The sequence below is a fragment of the Fundulus heteroclitus genome, chromosome 8 (genome assembly GCF_011125445.2).
Source record: "Fundulus heteroclitus isolate FHET01 chromosome 8, MU-UCD_Fhet_4.1, whole genome shotgun sequence".
Classification (NCBI taxonomy): domain Eukaryota; kingdom Metazoa; phylum Chordata; class Actinopteri; order Cyprinodontiformes; family Fundulidae; genus Fundulus; species Fundulus heteroclitus.
In genome coordinates this window covers 9,828,815-9,849,806 of record NC_046368.1, presented here as the reverse complement: position 1 = coordinate 9,849,806, position 20,992 = coordinate 9,828,815, and the positions used below count along the sequence as shown (strand labels likewise).

Genomic DNA, 20,992 nt, shown 5'->3' with positions numbered 1-20,992 from the left:
CAGTTAACTTTTTATTGCTGCTTTAGACCTGAATGGCAGTCGGTTCTGCGCAGTTCAAGAAACAGATGCCAGTTTGCAGATTCTAGTCACCTTTGTCCTTCTTTCAGGCAAGGACAACTCATTAGCACTGGCGTCGTTGTCGTTTTGTTGAGGAACGTTTTGCAGCGAGGGATTTGAGTTGTTGTGGCTGAACCTGGAAATGTTGTCTTCCTGCCAAGGCCTTTTTGGGCGCCTGTTTCTGCGGAGTCTATTTATGCTTCCGTTAGGACTAAAGAAGCCCTCGGGTAGCTGATGTTGCCCTCAAGGCAGAGAAAATTGTATGTCTGAGAAATCCACTACGCTGTGAATTTAGAATTCCATTTTTTTTTCTCCGTTTACAAGCACTTGTACTCTAGTTTTAAATGTACTGCAAACGCGATGAGACTTCTTTCAAACCCAACATCCTTTTTTAACATCTGGGACTGGACCTTGGGTGAACTTTGAAGAAACGTAAACAGTCTTTGCTATCACAATAGAGACGCACGAAGCCATGGAGGATATATCTAGATATGTCCTACAGTTACGGTTTGCAAGGATGTTGCTCAAGATTTTCTCCATTAGATATGAATAAGACCTTTAAGCCATGTGACAATGCGGCGCTCTTCTCCTCTTTAAAGGGAATATCTGCTTTGTGGGGGAGGTAAGACAATTTTGCTGATGGAGCAACTATGCCTACGAATGTGCAAAAAAAAAAGTGCTTTCTACCGTGATGATCCGGAGGGATGCAGCGTGTCAAGTGTTTTATTAGAACATGATGGGTCCTCAAGTGTGGATTAGCTTTTCAAGTATTAAAACGGTTCTTACGTGGACATTGATGGGTCATCAATACTGAATAACTAAAATGCACTTTCTTTTATTAATACAACCTTCTTCAAGGCCTTTAATTTCTTTTTTTATCTAATGCTCCCACATATTCCCTTAATAAAAACTAAAGAGTACCGCACAAATGGGAATATTTTTATTTCAATCGAGCTGAAAATTCAGTATAGCTACAGTCTTTTAGAGACGTATAGAGAAAAAAAAAACACTTGATTTACAACAACAGAGCCTTCAAGGTTGCTCTGGAGGACAGACAATGGAGATTGCTCAGTGGGTATGTATGGGGATGGGTCTTTTATGGCTTCCTTTTCCTTACATGGACCTTTGAGGCCTACTTTAGAAAATGGCTGAAGGTGAATGGCATTCACAGTGGTTAAGTATAGCAATTAATGGCCACTGCTGGTCCATCCCTCTGTGCACTTTAAAAATGTCTTACACCCTGGACTCCCAGGAGGGAAGCTCTTTTTTTTTATTACACCTTGGAGATGCAGTGAGGGCCCTGATGAACTTTGACCTTGGGCAGTGCAGAATAAGAACAGTTGTCAGGAACTCCGGCTTAAGCTGTTATATGTGCTCCGTTCTTATTAGGGTTTTTTTTTAAAGTGAACCTGCTAAAGAAAAATATCCATAAATAAACATGAGGCTCTCATCTGTTACTTTTGTCGCTGAGGTAAATTTACACACCTATGTTTAATTAGAACCCTGTCATTAAGCCTGTGTTTTATAACCCAGTCTATCAATGAGAATCCTAGTTTCATTTGCAGAACATCTTTAAGGCTCTCCTTCATTAACACAAGGCTGTAAATGCTATATGTGATTTCATTAGCGGCCCCAATTTAATAAAGGAAACCTCCAGCATGTTTACGTTGGGCTGAACGTCTATGATCTCTCTGATAACAGGGTTTGGCTGTTTGTGGCAGGAAAGCAACGCACCACGAAAAGATTAGAATCATCCAGATGATCACGGTGCGTTGCAAAAGTATTAATACCCCTTGAACGCGTTTAACAACTGCAGACCTCCACGTATTTTGTTAGGATTTCTTGTGGTAGACCAGCAGAAAGGAGGGCCTGATTCTGAATTGGAAAAATTGGAAGTACACAGTTTTAAATATTTTTCTAAATCTAAATAGTGCTCCAATTTATTTAAGGTATGTCTCTACGAAGGCGGCATGATTTCGGGAAAATGTTGAGTTACGACACCGTTGCCGAACCTTTTTGCTATTTACCCACATTATCAATACATTATTCTATTTACCATCACATAATGACCCCATCCCTGTCCATGAGCTGTAGAATCTAGACAAATATAATAGATGTGCACTTGGAATATCATATACTATCCCATATTGCATACAAGTAGTCTCTTGGGATTGTGACATTACACTTACTGAACGGGATTACGACTGCGATTTGGTTTATTGTTCAGCCTTAGTCACTGCTTGTGTTAAACATCAGACTGACGATTTGGCACATTCCTTTTTAGAAAGTAGCTTTTGACCTGTCAAATTGGACACAGAGTGACTATTTTTCAGTGTTACCGCAGATTTGTCAATTATATTTACATCTAGGCCGTTCTAAGTTGCTTTAATTTAAAGCATTCTGTTGTAATCCTTGCTGTCTGTTACAGGGCTTTGTTTTACTGGAACGTGAAACTCTAGCCCGGTCACATGTATGTACTAATTAGGTTGCATATGATTTTCACTTGTAAATAGAAATACTTTTTGGATGGTGTGCCAAAATGGGTTAAATCTCAAAGGGCATAAATACTTTTGCTAGGAACTGTATTCCTCCAATAAGATCCTTTCTGTTTAAAAAAATGAAAAGCAACATCAAACATTTCTTCTGATAAATGCGAGCCTACACGTAACAGTGCTGGATGAATGCTGGGATTTAATGACAAGACATGTACCAACCTTTACCAGTCATGACTGCAGATCCTCAACCCGCACAAGCACGTCCGCCCGCTTTCATCATTTCCTTCGAGCTCGAGAGAGCAAAACCAGTGACGATAATTCAGCATCAAGCCAGAAGAATAAGATGGATATGTGGCTCTTAACTCCACGGTTTTCCAAATATTTTCACAGCTGTCACGTCGCTGAGAGCTTTATTAGCTTTGCAATTATATTTCTCTGCGTTGGTTGTTTTTTAAGTCAAGTAATGAATCATTAGCAACTGACAAAATTTTCACGTAAGTCGGAGATGTGTGTTTACATGGAAAATAGCAAAGGATACAGTTTCTTTCTATTATGTTTAAGATCCTGAGATCCTGTTCTGTCTAAAACTAATTTGTCCCACTTTCCTTTTCTCCCTCTCAGCTTTAGGTAAAATTCCAACTTCGTTCTGTAACATAACTCTGTCTCGTGGGAACATTTTCCAGTTTTTTTTTTTTTTCTTTTTTTTCGTGGGGGCAGCTGCTGTCTCCTTAATTTACTCCTGATTTTGGAAAAGTGCAGCTTGACTGGGGAGGCTTGGCTGATATGTTAATGCATTAATGTTCAGTGACATCGCTCAGAACGTGGAGCATATGTCACTGTTTGCCCTTCAACCTTTTTGTACAAAACGGTTTGTTCTGTGTCTTTTTTAAAAGTTGATGCTTTTGGCTAAGATGGAGAAGCTGTGGTTAAGTGAAATAAACCCTTTACCCCTTCTCCATTAGACTCTTAAACAGAATTCCTGCTACACTTGGACTCATGAGAAGTACGAATACTTTCCGGTTATAACTTTGAAAGACTCTTTGTCTCAACAGCTTGGGAGGAAGGCACATGTACACACTGCTTAACTTCTCCTTTCTAACTCATTATTTCTTATTTATGACTTAATTGGTATACATTGAAGTTGATTATTAGATTATATATGTTTTAACTAGTTGAATCTGTGGTCGCTTTTTTATGTCAGACAGATTGTTAAAGAAATTCAGGAGAAGTTTAAGGTGATCTAAGGAAGACAGCAATTCTCAAAATCATCCTAAGTAATAAAAAATGACTTTTAAACTTAGACGTCCAGATATCTGGCACATGATGAAATATTATCTAAAATAAGCTCAGATTAGAGAGAGATATTTATGACAAAACAGTTTTTGATACACTTCAGCTAGTAACCAATGCATATTTCCCTGCTGTTTTTGCCATTAGGGCCACCTATCTAAACTAGATGAGGCCCTGCTTCGAATCTTGGGAAGTCAAACTGGTTTAAGTTATTCTGATTACAATCCTGTAAAACCCAGTTTGTGAAAAGAAAAAAAAAAAAGAGGAAATTCTTAGTTTTTGTAAATAAAAAAAGGTTAAAATCTTGTCTTGCTTTGTTTTGGGAGTTGGTTGTGTCGTTACATCCTCCTTGATTCCAATTTTTTGAGTATTGCACATATTTATTAAGATAAACTGTCCGTACGCGGCGTCAGCCCTCCGACGTGCCACTGTTCTGACTGACACCCATAAAGCTGGATCTGAAAGGCATCTCTGATGTTTTGAAGGTTTCCCAACATCCGATAACAATAACACTGTGCTTCGTGCACAGCAAGATTAATGAATGGAGAGTCAGGTTTGCTTCTTGTGTAACATTTAGAAGTCCCTCTTCATCCTTTTGTTTTAATTTGCACTTTTTTAAAATTATCTCAATCCGTCCATGTTAGCTTTTGCTCCACCTGATTCCATCAAAGCTTTGAGGGAAAAGCATCCCCTGGTCACACATCCACATAACCGCGCACACGCGTTCTGCAAAAGCACAGAATAAATATCAGCATCCAAGACAGCTTATCATGGGGAACTAATTCAATATCCCTTTTCCTGTTTTAAATGTCATTCTCTGAGCTCATCTGGAGTGACATGTTTTTCATGCTGGAAATAAAGGAGCTTTATTGGGCTCCAAACAGAGTGATGCAGGGGGGGGGGGGGGGGGCTCTTTCCACTGATGTTTGCTGAAAATCCAAAGGTCTTCAGAAGAAATGACTAAAGTTTGAAATTTCATAAGTTTGTCGCTGCCTCATGATCCCCGCGAGTCAATAAAAAAGGAGCGTCTCAAAGCGCACAAATAAATCTCAGCTTTCCCAGAAGCTACAATGTCAGTCATGAAATGAAATGCCTCTCATATGTCACTCGACGTTTGTTAAAGGAATCGTCAAGCATTTGAGAGGAATACCGAGCCTGGATTTGACATGTTTTTGGTCATTTTGCTTCCAACATCCTGTTTGCAAAGAAATATTCTTTACTTTATTTAAACGGATTACAATCTTTTAGCTCTCTTGGTTTGTTTGTTGCTGCCTCTCCTTTGCTGAATGCTGCAAATGGTCGGTGAGTGCTTGGCTGGAGGGGGTAACGGCCTCCATAGTTGCCTCATTGTGCCAGATAATGACCACCCCATTGAGAGTGACCCTCGTGACCTCAGAGACAGACAGCAAGACGGCCTCGTCCAGCCCCCCGAGGCAGCCCCTATTGTGGCATTTTGCCCACACAGAGCTGCTGGACTCGTAGCCGTGCCCTACAGCCTTTTGCCCTCTACCAGCCCAGCATTAACTAGCATCCTGCAGGTTCTCTGCACCGTTGAGCAGCTCTGATCGGGACACAGATGCAGGATGCGGTTGCAGTATCTCAGTAGTTCAATTTAAAGGGAGATTTTGTTGATTCGTGTTTCCCGTCTTTCCATCGAAAACACGTGACATGGGCCTAAATGTGAAAGAAAAAAAAATTAGGTTTGTTTATGTTTGTAACTGTTGATCCTCTCCTGGTTGTGTAGAGCATGGGTATTGAGAATAACGGCGGTGAAAGCGCAGTACTGAGGCGTCAGGCTGATGTGCGTCACCTTTAACGCTGACCTCACCGTCTCGTTTTATTTTGTTTAGGTTTTTATGTTTAAGGATCAACCGGCCATCTGGAAAACACAATTTAATCCTCTATGACAAAATGCTTTTACACAATATTGTGAGGGGGGTATTACACAGAGTGGTGTTTTTTCATTTAGAGATACATGTATTTAAGACAGAACCACTGTTTATATCCCAGGCAGATTTAGATTGAAAATTATTTTCATCCCATAAGTAAGTTTGTTTCCGTTAGGAAATAAAACAGGCTCCTCTCAAAAGAAAAGAAAACATAAGGAGTATCACCTGAAATAAGTATTTATTTATTTTATTCACATTTGGTTCTACCTTACATTATATATGTATTACATATTTACATTTCAGGAACAAAAAAAAGACGTAAATCCTCTTTCTTGAATGGACAATGATTCATAATCCGCCCAAGTAGTGCCTGTTTGCCTGTGCGCCGTTTTCTTAACAACTTTTTTCCTTCCACCAAACTTTCCATTTATATGCTTTGACACAGAACTCTGGTCTCCCATCCTCCTTGGCAATGGCCTATCAAACACGGCGATGCCTTGGTCACTAAACCAGGTGTTGGTTGTCAGGCCCTGCTAGAAAATGAAATCAGCATCTCCATAAAGCTTGTCTCTACAGGGAAGCCTGAAGTGCTCTAAATTTTCTGGGTAGGAGGCTTCCTTGATTTCGCAGATGATAAAAGACAGTGGACAAACACTAGCAGATGACATGGCTCACAAATTTATCACCGACATGTTGCTTGAGGACTGTTTTCTTACGCACTTTTTCCTTCCACGCAGCTGTTCATTACGATGGCTGCGTACATCTCTCTGTGAACAGCCAGCCTCTTTAACAATTACCTGCTTATGCTGCTTATGGATGCTTATGCTTATGCATCCGTGACTCAAGTCTCAAGTCAGCCATTCCCCATTTTTAGATTTCGGGTGATACAATACCTTCAAAAACATCCACCCTGTCATTGTCTTGTCATGTTTTCTATAGCTGCTGCTGAAAGAAAATCCATTATTTATCTCTGTTGGATTTTTCCACCAAGCGCTACTCTTCCATTATAAACTCCTGATGTGTTCTCCTCTCGTACATTGCAGGGTTTTTGAAGCCTCAGTGCTCATTGGCTCCTCCCATGCAGCGAGGTCGTCCGTCTGAGGCGTGTTCATGTTTCAGCGGTGTCTGTCCCCTCCATCAGCGTCGCCTATCCACAGGTAAGCTGAGCGAGCCAACCTGTTGCTGCCGGGTGTTTCTTATGGGTCACGAATGCGTTCTCGTTTTCTTGTTTCCTGTATATGCAGGGAAGACGTCAGTCACAAGGGTTTCGTTATTTTAAGATGCGCACAATGTGCTGTACGAGGTCGTCTAATCATGTAAAATGCATTCGCTTCGTGTTTTTTTCTGCTTTCATAACATGTTTTACTCTGTCCGGTTCTACATTTCCTGAAGCGTAACTTGTTTGGCGTTAGGAAACTTTGTGACACACTTCAAAATCGCTTCTTTCTTACACCTTACTGGTGTTCTCATGTGGTGGAAAATGCTGCCTGTTGCTCATGCACACACATAACGACAATCTTTCTCTAAATGCGGCGCTCAGGCTATTTTTATGATCAATGCTGTCTTTGCATGAGAATAACTGTTAGACAAGGTAAGAGATGTACTTTGAGAGGGGCCTCTGCCTTTCTATCACCTTGGCCCGCCTCAGCTGAGCTCTTTCCGGTGTGAAGCTAATGAATAAGGGTCCAAGCTATGCGGAACACGTTGTTAATGCTGATATATTCCTTCCCCGAGGCTAGCTGTGTCTGCAGCATCAGCTCTGAGACTGGCTGCATTGCCCATCATGTGAGGGAAGCATGACTTCCACGGCCGGATAAAGCCACTTTAAGCCACTTTTAAGGAGCTTGATTAGAACATTTGATACATTTCTTTTTATCCATGAATTCAGAATGCCCCAGCATACACAGCCCTTTAAAAGTACTCATGTCACTTGAACGTTGTTGCATTTTGTCATATTACTACCTCAAACTCCAGCGTGTTTTACTGGAATTTTATGTGACACACCAAGAGAAAGTAAAGCATTATTAGCAACTGGGAAATAAAACATGAGTTTGAGAATATTTTACAAATTACATATCCTGAAAATGTGACATATATGTTTAATCGATCCTCCTTTTCATTTCACAAAAAGAAATTATTTTAAAAACTTGCTTTTATGTCAAGCATTTCATCAGGGAGTTGACCTGAATTAGAAGTGCAACTAAATTAAATGTTAAAAAAGTGCAACTACATACAATGAAAATATAACAAATGTTTGGTGCTGGTGGCATTACACAATGAGATAAGAACAGGCTTCACTTCACTTGTGTAGCTTCAAATTAATATAAAAATGCATAAATTAAAAGTGTCTCGTCTTTCCTCTTTACAATTTTTAACATATTTTTCCAGACATATATTGAGCATTGCATACTATTCTCTTTATGAAAGACCAATGAGTGCATTTGCCAAATAAAATTCCAAAAATTAAAGGGTTAGGGTTTATAAATTATTTCAAATTAGTCGATTAAATTTATTTATCACCGAGCCCTAATACCTTTACATTTAAGTAAAATCTAGATCAATAAATCAGCTTCTGATGTCATGTCAGTAAACACTGCAATTGAATTACAATGGTTTGTTAGAGAACATTAGAGAACTGACAGCACCATAAAGACTAAGAAACCTATCAGACAGGTCAGGTTAAAAGTTTTGGAGAAATTTAAAGCAGGGTTTGGGTTAAAAACCGAGCCTTGTTGAAGCCTCCATCTGAAGATGTAAATAGTATGGTGTAATTGCAAATCAACCAAGCCATGGTGACCATTTAAACCTGACATGCTGGGCAAGGGTAGTTAGAGTATCTGAAGCAGCCAAAAGCCTCGTGGTTACTCTGGAGAAGCCCACAGTTCAGGTAAAAGAGTGTCGACATGACAACTTCTTGTGAACCCCACAAATCTGGTCTCTGATTAGAAATTAAGAAAGCCACTGTTGAAAGAAATCCACAAGAAGTCCCATATAGGGGACACTGCAAACGTGTGAAAGAAAAGTGGCAAAGTCAGGTTTTGCCAAATTTTGGATAGGAAATGCTTTATGTGCTTCAAATTAACACTGCATACTATCCTGAACACACATCCCGACTGCTAAAACTGATGGCTGAACAATGTGGGAATACTTTTCTTAAAACAGGGATGGATTGTTGGGAAGAGGGGTTGAGCTATACAAGCATGCCGGAAGAAGACTTTATAGAGGCTTTAAAATATTTAAGATATAGGAAGAGGTTCACCTCTTTTGTTGTTTATTAAAGACGAAATTTCATAACTGCACATGTCAGAGCGGTTCTATTCTGAATAAAGCCAGGTGCAAACACGCACCTATTTTAATCCGTTCGTGAAATGTTACGCATGCAAACATAGCTTGTAAATCTTTTTCAACCAGTTTATTCATGTCTTTCTTTTAGCGCTAGAAACCAGATACTTCCTTTTGTTCCTCTTCTCTTTAATAATTTCACAACTGATGACTAAATGTTCCATTTTTCTGTTCTCTACAAAGCTTAGTTGTTTCCTTTTGTGTTTTAAAAGTCCTCTTGTTGACAGAATTGGAATTACATTCTTTATTTGTCCGTGGGAAACTTGAGCTTCAGCAAAAATCTTTTGCCTCTCAAAGAATGCACACATGTGAAAGTAAATCTGTTTGGTTCTCCTTGGCATTAGGAAAGCAATTCTTAGCGCTACACACCCAGAAAAGACACGTTAAACAACAAAAAAATAGCAGTTTGGTAAGACCTGCAGGTATTTCCAAATTAAAAAAAAATCATTCAATGTAACAATTGAACTTTCTTAAGGGCAGAAATAAACTAACTTATGTAAATATAACGATGAAATCCAGAGGGCCTTTCTTTGGCTTTTGATGTTTGGAGTTTGTGTTTATTTGTCGGGAAAAAGTTAATGCTTTGTTTTCCTGCTACGATCATGTAAAAAAACAAATCCACGTTCTGCTGATTGAATGCTCTTGATTAATTAATCTCTATGAATGTGGCCATCTCTATAAAAGCAGGAATTTTTGTAGTTTGCTGGTCCGGAACGTCGGGTCCCTGGTAACACAATGCCGAGACGGAAAGATATCAGCAATAATCTCAGAGAAACCATTGATGCTTCCTAGAAGGACATATCCAAACGATGTGAAGTCCTCATTTCACTGACATGGATTTTTGTCAAATCCAAAACATTTTAATGGCGTGTTTGGAATATGCAAGTCAGACTAATTGTTCCACAGAGCTCAAGTTCCCAGAAGGCCATTTCCTATAAACTCCAATAAACCTTTTGAAGTCAATTCTGACCACTAACGCTAAGACTGTTGCTTACAGCCGCTGAAAGCTTAGTGAAGTCAGACCATCATAGCAAGGAGTCTAAGAGTGTTTTATCATGGAGAAAAAAAATCTAAATGTCATTTATTTTTCATGTCAATCCCAACATTTTGTTCAGCCAAACTGAGTTTTAGCTTTCTCCGGCTGTCAGGCAAATTGGTGGTGGGGTAATCATTTTGGCTTGTTTTGCAGCCAAAGCATCAGACCATTATGCAGCGATTGATTTTAATACGATTAAACCAAAGTATCCTGGTGTCAAATGTAAAGTCATCTGACCAACAGCTGAGGTTTGGCCCAAACTGTGTCATCAATACCAAACCTTTCTTTACCACAGTTTCAAATCTGGCTGAAAGTATAGAATCAAGGCGATGCAATGGCTTAGTCAAAGTACAGGTTCAGTATAGTAAAAAAAAAAAATAAATAAGTTGGCCTGGGGGATCAAAATGTTAAACATGCAAAACCAAAAAAAAATATATATATATATACACACCAAATTAAGATGGCACAGATTTTTTTTTTTTAAAAGTACCGTTTCAGACCTCAGTGTAATGATGTTACCTTATGAGTTATGCATAAATGAATCCTTGTAAACCCAGAGGAAGAGTGGGCCAAACCTCGTCCACGGCGGCTGAAAGTGATTGATGCTGAAGGTGCTTTAACAAGCTTCTGAATCATGGACTAGTCTTAAGTTTTCTCCCCCTTCACTGTATTCACAGCTGAGAAAACGTTCCTTTTTCCCATGACCGCGTACCTTTTGAAAGTTAACACCACTGTATAAAGTTTTGTGGGATGATTTCACAGCAGACCATCTTTACTATTCATGACAACATCCAGTTTTAGCTGAAAAATACGCCTTCAGCTGCGACTCTTGTTCCATCTGCCGCAGCAGTCCCTGAAGACATGTATTTATTTTCCTCATTTTACTTTTTTTTTTTTTTTAGTTTAAAGAAAGGAAATATTTAAATGTGTACCCCAGCGCAAGTATGTTTTTTTTTTTTTATCCTAAGGTAAAATTAAACCCCATTCCTCAGACGGATACATTTCCATGGACAAGTTTGAGCATGATGAGGCGCTCAGTTATTCCAGCAACCTCGCCCCCATCACTGTGCATTTTACACAGTTATCTTGATTGATTGCAACATATTTTACTGTCACATCTTGTGGTGAGGGTGAATGTGTTTCCAGAACGATCCAGACCATCTGGATTAAAAGTGGATGGTCTCGGTGAAGTATGCCGAAGGTCTTGGGATATTTTAGGAGCTGTAGCACTTTACGTTTCGAGTCCAGATTGGGTTATTTTGTGTGTGTCAAAGTCAGGGGGCAAACGGAGGGGAGGAGTTTCAGGGTTTATGAAGTGTATTATCACAGGCTTGTTGCTTTTTTTTTTTTTATATACATGAGATGCGAAAGTAACTCAGCGGCATGTTCGGCAGCCAAGTGAAGGAGAAAAGCAAAGCAATTGTTTGACTAGAGAGTGGACAGCCGCTCCAAATTTTATAGAGTCTGTAATAATGGCGGGTCTAATTATGGAAAGTGTTGCTATAAAATCCCAGATTGTGTGATTGTCCTCCAACCTCTGCCTGCACCCACAATGACAAGCTGCTGTGGGAGCTGTGAGGCGTGTAGCGGTGGCCAGGCTGGAGGGTTTCTGGGAACTGAAGCGAGCCTCGTCTGGGGGGGGGGGGGGGGGTCATATTCATCCGCGATCTGCTGAACTCCAGGCAGCACACTGATGTGGCCCGGCTCCGGTTTCAGCGGTTTTTACATTGTTCTGGTTTTTTTTTTGTTTTTTTATTCTCTTACTGGAAAGGGATTGTGAGAAATGTTGCATCCATAGTTTTTCCTCAGGACGTGTTTCAAAAAGAAGCAACCTTTAACCATGTTTTTTTTTTTCTTTTCATGAGAAAAATTAGTTGTGATGGGAAATGCTGTTTTAACCTTTTTTTTTTTTTGGAATTGCGGTCTATGAGGTGAGGGAGAGGAAAAAACGTAAAAAAAGAAAGAGGCTGCATTGAAAACAGGGCCCTCACAATGCAGGCCTTGTGCTGTGATTTGGTCTGTCCTCACCGAGCTGAGCGGAGGAATGGAAAAGATTATCCGCAGGAATGTCTGGGGTGCCCTCAAACAGAGCGGGCCGTGTGACTGGCCAATAGGAGCGAGGCTTCCAGAGCGGCGGGCTAATTTTTTCCTGATGAACTCAGCCGCCTGCTCCACAATGCAACCTGATTGCCAGGGCTGAGCTCACATATGGTCCGTGTTTAAAGGGTCCAAATGACAGGACCAATCATGCCTGGAGAGAGAAGGGGGTTGAGGGCTTGGATGTTTATTAGCAACGCCCCCCTCTTAGATGTGTATCAGAAATGTGTCTGACTCTTCTACACTAATCTGACACAATTTACCTATCAGGTCCACTTTTTAGCCCTCTGTATTGATTCCTCTGCTATACCTAAAGCCAATAAGCTTTATTCTTCTCTCCAGTTCCAGTTTGGCTACTGACGAGTACGAGGACCCTGCAAAAGTATTCTTAAACTTTTGTCTCACATTCGGTCCCAATGCGAAGACAGACTTCTATGGGTTTTATTGGGATTTTATGTCACAGGTTCCTGACTGTAAAACTGTTTTTCTTTAGGTTTAATAAATGAAAGGTCAGGGAGTGACATTTATATTCGGCGCCCTTGCTTTCTAGCATCCATAAATAAAGTTCAGAACAACCAGTGGCAGTTCTGTTGAGAGAAAATGTTTTACTCCTACACTCCTCAAGCCTGGACTATAGGGAGAAGAGCAGCAGCGACCTGAAGTTGTAGCCTTGAGGGAAAGTATGAATAGAAAAAAATTAAGCTTTGAATTTTTATTGATGGAGCTTGTTCCAGTGAAACAATAAAACAAAAGAAGTTATTCTACTTGTAGCTTTGGAATGGTTGAACAAAATTACTTTAGATCAGAAATCCACAAGAATATACTTAGTTTATTTCTTATTATTATCTGAAACAATTAAATCTTTCTGTATGTTTGTTAATGTAAAATAGTTCTAGTTAAGGATTTATTCATCTTATTCCTTTGTTTTTCCCCGTCTGTAATGTTTTTCTCTTTATGTACAGCACTTTGAATCATCTTGTTACTGAAAAGTGCTATACAAATAAACTTACCTTACCAAAGAAATACCCACTGTTGAAAGAAAGTAACAACAAGTCCTACCTACGGTTCGCCACAAGCCGCTACACGTGTAAAGAGGTCATTGGTCAGATGAGACAAAAATAACGTTTTGGTCCACATTGTGGTGGCAGAGCCGAGGCGTGGCAATGTCGTGGCAATGCTTTTCTTCAGCAGGGACAGAGACGTTGGACTAAACAGAGGGCGATCCTGAATGCCATCCTATTAGAGGCTGCGCAAGACTTACAACGAGAGGGACGTTTAACTTCCAGTAGGACAACAACCTTAAACACGCAGCCCTGCAGTGAAATGGTTTCATTCCAACCAGTTAGCTAGAATGGCCTAGTCAAAGTCCAGCCCTTAATCCAATTGAGAATCTGTTGCAAGACCTGCTAGTAGTTTTTTACATACGCTCTTCTTCTAATCTGAGTGAACACGAATGGGATAGGTAACATTTTTTAAGTCTTCAGATGTGCTAAGCTGGTGATCTAGCTCAAAAGGTTTGCAGCTGGAGCTGCTGTGAAAGGTGATTCTACAAATTAAAGTACGTACTCTCTCATATTCCCACGTTTTCACTTTTAAATTGGAAAGAATTACGAAGATCATGAAGCATTTTCCTTCTTCACAAACAATGCATTACTTTGTGTTCGTCTGTAATATTGAAGCCCAGTAAAATGCACAGATGTTTGTGGTCAAAACTTCTGAAAAAGGTGGACCATTTCAAGGGGTGTGAATACTTTTGTAAGGTACTGGATTTCAGTGCCTTGCAAAACCTTTGGCATCAATGCAACCAGATTCCTATTTCTAGCTGGCAAGAACCACTTTTAGCCTGCCAGAATAAACATACAAAGAGAAGTGAAAGCTCCAGCTTTCGCAAGTAATGTATGTTTATGCGTCTATTCTTTTGGTGTTTTTTGAGTATTTTTTTTGTTGTTTATTTTTTTGGTCCGTGTAGCTTTTTAGCATCAGCGTTGCAGCAATAAGCCATGTGGTGGGCCTCCGGAGCGAAGCAGCATGTCTTGTAGACCTTGTGGTCACGCAGCAGGGTTTAAAACCAGCAGTTGGGGTGAAAAGAGTGTGAAGGAAGCTAAAGAGAGCAGTTCAGTTGGTAATGGAGGGGGCCGACGTCGGGTTAAAGTGGGTCCTCATGTTTCCCATCGCGGGGTCCCGCAGAGGTGAAGAGGGTCACATAGAGGGGCCTCATTATCCTCAGCGTGCTCCGTGCTCCCTGCGCTATCCGCGCGCTATAATTGGCTGGCCAGAGTCCACGCTCTCCCAGGCTGCTTCCTGTTAGGTCAGGAGCCAAAGATGCTGGAGTACACCATGCTGCTGTTTACTTGTGCTGGCCTCTATTCATCAGAACACTGCGCAGATATTTTTAACGTGCGACTAGAGACGCTTATCTCCAGCAGCGGCGTGCTAATCACAAGTTTTTGAAGCAGTTTACTTTAAGACAGAGCACTGGAGTTTATCAAAACACGAGGGCGCTTTTTAATTGGCCACTCGCGCTTTTGTTAAAGTAATAGCTCTTTTAGCGATTTCAAAGTATGTGAAGACATTTTCCGCTAACGCCGGGTGAAAGCAGAAGGTGTAATTGAATAAAGAGATGCCATCATAACCAGTTATGCGTGTTAATGAGTAATTGGTAGTTTACGTTAAAGAAAGAACGCCTTTCGGTTTGGTGTTACCTTAAGTTAAATAAAACCCCTAAATGATCGGGCTTTTGCTGGCTCTAAAGTACTCTCTTGCAGGATTTGGAAAGTAGCAAAAAGATGCTGCGCCGGAAATGTGCTTGATTGATTGATCATCTATAAAAGAGGGAGTTTTGGGAGTTAGCTGAACTTCCTCTGTGTCAGGCACGGCGGTGCAGTTGTGATGATATCGGGCTTGTTGTGCAGACCCAGGACCTGAGCACCTTTTAGTTATTGAATACACAATGAACTCTGCATAGCAGTATATTCTACTGTCATATTTAAGGCCACCTGTCTGAAGACTAAAGCTTTGCCGCATCTGGGTCTATATAAGCAATCTATGAATGTTGTATAAAGAAGAGTTTAATAGCCTGGATACAGGCTATTCATTTGAATTACCTACTTTGTTTATACCCTGACTGCATTTGACAGGAGTAGTTTTAAGAAGATAACATATTTCCCTTTGCTCTTGTCTTTGCCCAGCGTAAGCATCCTGGTTGCTAAAGAGTTGTCTCCTAAGACTTAGCTCTATTTTTGTTTGTTTAAGTTTTTGCTCTCTTGCGTTCTTTCATTCTTTTTTGTTTCTGTGCAAGAGAGAAACTTCTTTAAATCTTCCCATCCGTCCCCAAGTGACACGGTCCCCTGGAGGCCAGTCGCCACCACCGCAGCAGCAGCCGGGATGCATCTGCAGAGGTGGAGGTCTCTGTGCTGGTACACTCTCATGGCCGCCATCCAGGGCGGGTCACTAGAAATCAGAACGAATAAGCCTTTGATAACTCTCTGAGCCTTTAATCCCCTAGCAACGTCGTCACAGTGAAATGCTATCTCATTGTTACAGCTCAATCCCGGTGGAGAGGCAGAAGAGCAGGCAACCAGGGACGTAGGGCGGGAAGTGGGGACTCGCAGGCATGAGTCACATTTTTTGCTGTCTCGCAGTCATTACCATCTCCTCTGTGGAAATGAGGGTGGCAGAGATGAGGTTTGGGAGTTGAGCTGAACTCTTTAGAGGCTGTTGGTATGAGTTTAAACGTAAGCCTTAGTAGTGCAAAGACAGCAACATTTAAATGTAAATTGTCTTGAGAAAAGCATAATTGAAAGTCTAATGAACTACGGAGAGGAATACAAACGTATCTATTGTTCAGTGTTCCCTTATTCAGATGCATTTTGGTGTTAAATGCAGCTGCTGTTGTATTTCTGGGTAATGTTATGCTGTAATATATTCTCTCATATGCAATTTGCACAGACAAGGTGAAATAACATGGGTCCACAGATTCCTGCGCTCCTCTGAGTTTTCACATTATATGCTGACCCCTGGAATGACTTTAACAGTACTCTGCGTGAGACATGTAGAGAAAAATATGAAAAAAAAAAAAGACATCTTGCATTTTTTATAAACATTAATTAAACATGAATAAGCAAGTTCTCATTCTCCAGGCCTCGTGTTGCCTAACACAGAAAGGCATGTAAATCACCAGGATGCTGGGTGGGTTCCGCTGGAATATACGAGCGAATTAACCGAAGGCATGAATATAAACAAGGACGTACAACTCAACCCAGATATCTCACTGCTGTCACCGTTTCGGCTTCACCCAGCTGAGAGAAAACACCAGAAACAGCCTGCAGTGTCACTGCATCCTCTCCGGCTACTTGGGCCTGATGCTTTGCACCGTGTTTACATCAGAGGAGCTGAGTAAGTGTTGAAGGACACAGGCCTCATCCAAACACTGATAAACACTGGAGCATGAGGATATGAAAGGTCTACATGTGAGTCAGATACGCCGAAGAGTTGAAAGGATGGCTAAAGCAGCCGATGGATTGCTCTGTGCAAGCAGCACGGAGTGTGTTCTTTGTGTGCAGATTAATTTGTTGCAGGCCTGGATAAATACGGCAAATGCGTTTGACAATGTTTTCTCAGAATGATATAATGCAGTAAAAATGCTCTTTTGTGCCCCCTTTGTTTTGCTAAGATGATTGAAAGAATACTTTGCATTGTGCATGTGGATTTACTGCAGCAGGGCTAGACATTTAGGCAAGGACAAACCGAAGGAAGAGACATGTTTTAAAAGTTTATTTGGCCAATAAATCTTACTTTACAAAACATGCTTTTCTTGTTGTTCTGCCTTGCTTGAAACATCCTGCCTGTGCTCTTGATGTAAAAAAAGAAAAACAAGACCAAAATCGAAGATTGTGTTTCTTTTCCTCAGTGCCTTTAAAAAGTTTTCATAGCCCTTGAAGTTTTTCAAATTTCGGCATAAAATGTTGGAATTTTTATGTGACTGACCAACACACATTAGTGCATAATTATGGTTAAGCACTTAGTAAAACCATGTTGCACAGATCATACAGCTTCAAGTCTTCTGAGGTACATATCTAGCAACTTAGCACTTCTCAAAACTATTTTTTTTGCCCTTTTAATAAAGCATGTCAACAGATTTTCAATTTGATTTTGACCGGGTTATTTTGGCGAATTCAATGCCGTGATATAAGCTCTTGTAATTTTAGCTCTGGCTGTATGGTTCAGGTTGTCCTGTAGAAAGGTGAACCTCTGCCCCAGTCTCAATTGTTTTGTAGTTTTTAAAAACGGAACAAACTTTACGGTTCACAAAGTCATGCCGCGCAGGCCAAGTACAGCAAACAATACTACCCCTCGTCACACTGAACAATGAAAGATGTAGCACTGAAAAATTCTAAGACCTTTACTTTTGCAGATATTTTATTCTCTGACTAAGACGGCAAAAGGTCTTGGTCATGTCGTTACGCTGAGCTGAAATTACCTTTTATCCTTCTGATAGTTTAACCCTGTCCAAATGCCTTTTTATTAACTGTTGAGATATTAAAACAGCTCAAAGAAATGCTCTTCAGAGTGATTCAATGTTTCTTCTAGTTTAAACTCAGTAAACCTTTGAACTGAATACACTCCTGTGTATCCAGTTCCTTAAGTTAGACTTCTGCATCCTGCCAGTGATATCGTTGTTTTGAAACTCTGTCTTCTAAGAAAAAGGATAATCATTGATTTTAGACTGATGAATAAAACAATCAGTTCTATTTAATGAGACTGACTTTAAACCAAACAACTGAACAGTGATATCAGTCCCACTAAGATTTGGACAAACAGGACAACAATCTCTGGTTGCAGCAGGAGTGACACTTCACAACTTTCCTACAGAAGATTTCTTACATGGCTTACTTGTCATTGCTCATCTTTGGTTAGGAGATCGCTACATTCATTGTCGGTGTGTCTGTCACACCAGCAGGATTTCGCTGTATGGATGTTGGGATAGTTTTCCTCCACACATATCATTTTGCTTGTATACCAAAAAACTCTGACGATGGTACCTTTTACACAAGTCAGTTGGGTCTCCTATATTTTTAGCTTTCTATAATTCCTTTCTTCTTACCGTTTTCCCTTAAATATTTGTCGAGTGTACAACCAATAGTTATCCATAGCTGCTTTTCCTGAATAATGTACCCCTTGCTCAGCCTGTCAGATTAGGTTTCATTGTGCCATACTCTACATTTCTGGATGCTTTGCTGAACGGTGCTCTGTGTGTTGGGGTGTTGCTTTATAACCCAACCCTGCTTCAAACTTGGCCCCAACTTTCTGCCTGACCGGTCTACTGTCTTCCTTGGTATTCATGATGCTGTTTGTTCGCCAGTGTTCTCTGACGACCTCCTGAGACCTTCACAGAATGGCTGAATGTATAAAAAAAAGTTGAAGTTGAGTGCACTAGATGTAGTATTTTAGCCTTTTTTTTTTTATTCTGGCCCATTCATTCAAAGCCAGCTTGAAGCTCAGCCTCGTTGTCTGCAGCTCCAGCTCCTTTTCTGCTCCCTGAGGTCGGCTGCTTCTGTCTACGTCAATGGGAATCCGAAATGGAACGGCAGCTTCTCATCATCGGCCTTTACGCGTCCCCTCAGCTTCAAACGGGGGAGATTCAGGTTGAGAGAGAAACACAGGCGGTCAGTGATGTTGGGGCATAGAGGAAGGGTGGTGAGTGCGGAGGGTCGACTGTTGGTACTTTGATGCTAAAGTGATTTGACACGCTTGGCATTATAGCTGGCCTGGTGGTGGGGGGGGGAGGGAGGGAGGAACTGTGCAGCTGAGCGCTTGATCCGAATGTCACCATCGCCGATCTCATGAAGTGGAGGCTCGGAGAAAAGCACCTGCCACCCCAGCTCAACGGGGCCCTTGTGCTCACCCCAAAAAGGGCAAAGCTAGGAATGGAGAGGCTCATGGCGGAGGACGAAAGGTCAAAGATGCGTGTGCTGAGTGCACGCAGGTTGGCGGAGTCCTAACCTCCCAATGTCACATGCCTCAGCTGCGCGGCAGCAGGCCCACCAGAGTGTGCTAATGCAGGCCGTACATGCTGGGATGTACATGCTTTCTCCTCAGAGAGGCACTCCTGGAGGTGCGTGGAGGAAACGAGGGTGGGAGTGATGGTAATGCAGAGGCTAATGGAAATGTCTTGTCGGGACTCGGTGTTGGACTGCGAAGCCCACCGCCCTTCGAGGAATGTGCACCACGGCCCCAGCGACAACGTTTCTGCTGTGTAGGCTCTGTTTTACCAAGCAAACAGAACAACAGCTCAGATGCAGGAGGTTTCCAGATCAGAACCGAAGAACACAGTTGTTTTGGACCAGGGCGAAATATTAGTGTCAGGTTCTCACAGCTGCACCCATGTTTAGACGTCCTGTCTCTCCATTAAAAGATTTCACCTGCCAGAGTTTTCTTTTTTTTTTTTACGGGGGTTTATCACAGACTACAAAGATAACAAGAGGAGTACAACATTACATTGCACAGGTCGGAAAGCAATTTTGGCAACATTATCTACTGCAGGAATTGTAAAATTATATCAACCCTACTGTACAAACTGTAGCTGTTGATAACCACAGGTGAGTATGCACCTTACAGGTGTGTATAAAAAAATTAGAATATTATCATATATATGTACCACTATTGTTAATTTAATCAAATGTACCAACTGTCGAACATACGTAATGATGACTCGGGCTTATTAGGTAGCTACAGGACTTCTTTGGTGTCATTGACTAAACCCAACGCACATCTGGATACCAAGTTATTATTAACAGCAAGTGAGAACTTGGCAGTTTCTGCCAGCAATCCCCCAATCCCCCCCCCCCCCCCCCCCCCCCCCCAATCAACTCTCAACCGCCCTGAAGAATTCAACATTGTATTGAGTTACTAACGGGGTGTAACTAACCACTACTTCTCATAACTGAATGAAATTAAGCAAAACTAGGGAATGACATTCAGTCATAATTCATAAGGAAAATATTAATGAAACTCTTGCTGACTCTAAATTATGTAGGTTAATCGTATCTATCTCCCTTTAGATAAATCACAGCTCAGCAGAGGAAAAAGTAGGACAGAAACCATAATAAATCAGGAGAATTTTTTTTTAGCTTGACCCTACTTTGCCCCACTATCACTGGGAGCTGTGGGGGAGCTGTTGCAGAAAGCTGACCTTTAGCGTCTGTCCAAGCAGCCGCCTCAGTCAATATGACTGTGATGGAGTAGGGACTGTGGGGGGGAAAAGCACAACAAACGCCACAGGGGGATGGTGTCCAAAAGTCCATTACAGTCACTGATATTGAGCTAATTGAGTACCATGCTTCTGCACCACAGACATTGAAATGAGGGGGGGGGGGGGGGGGTGGGGGGGGGGGGGGGGGGTAAAGATGATGATGATGATAATAATAATAATAATAGACTGGAGATTTAATGTTGAAAATGTCATCATTTTAATGGGGATTTGGCAGATGGTTCTTTAGATATGGTGTGATTCAGTTAGCGAGACCTTTGTGATTCACAGGATTTCCTGCTTAAGCAATTTTTCAAATGGCTGAATGAATACATGACATTAAAAAAAGATCCAAATAAATCTTCAGACATCTTTATTTTTTACATGTTGTTAAAAGAATTCTTGTACTCAAAGTGTCGCTTAATTGTGAAACGTATGGTTGGATGATACAGGTGTTCAAAGGTTTTCATGAGTAGTAATCCTAAAAGTATGGGGTCTGCTTGCATTCAGCCCCTTTTACTTTGACACTCGTAAATAA

The 20,992-nt window shown here is 41.0% G+C and overlaps 1 protein-coding gene across 4 annotated transcripts in view; it reads left to right on the top strand.

Moving 5' to 3' along the window:
- Positions 1–20,992, top strand: part of rxraa (retinoid X receptor, alpha a) — a 141,926-nt gene that overhangs the window by 32,358 nt on the left and 88,576 nt on the right. For all 4 annotated transcript variants that reach the window (XM_012864193.3, XM_012864192.3, XM_036140090.1 and 1 more), the window contains exon 2: positions 6,775–6,888. In XM_012864193.3, the coding sequence (XP_012719647.1) occupies positions 6,775–6,888 (114 nt within the window). The remainder of the gene's footprint in view (positions 1–6,774; positions 6,889–20,992) is intronic.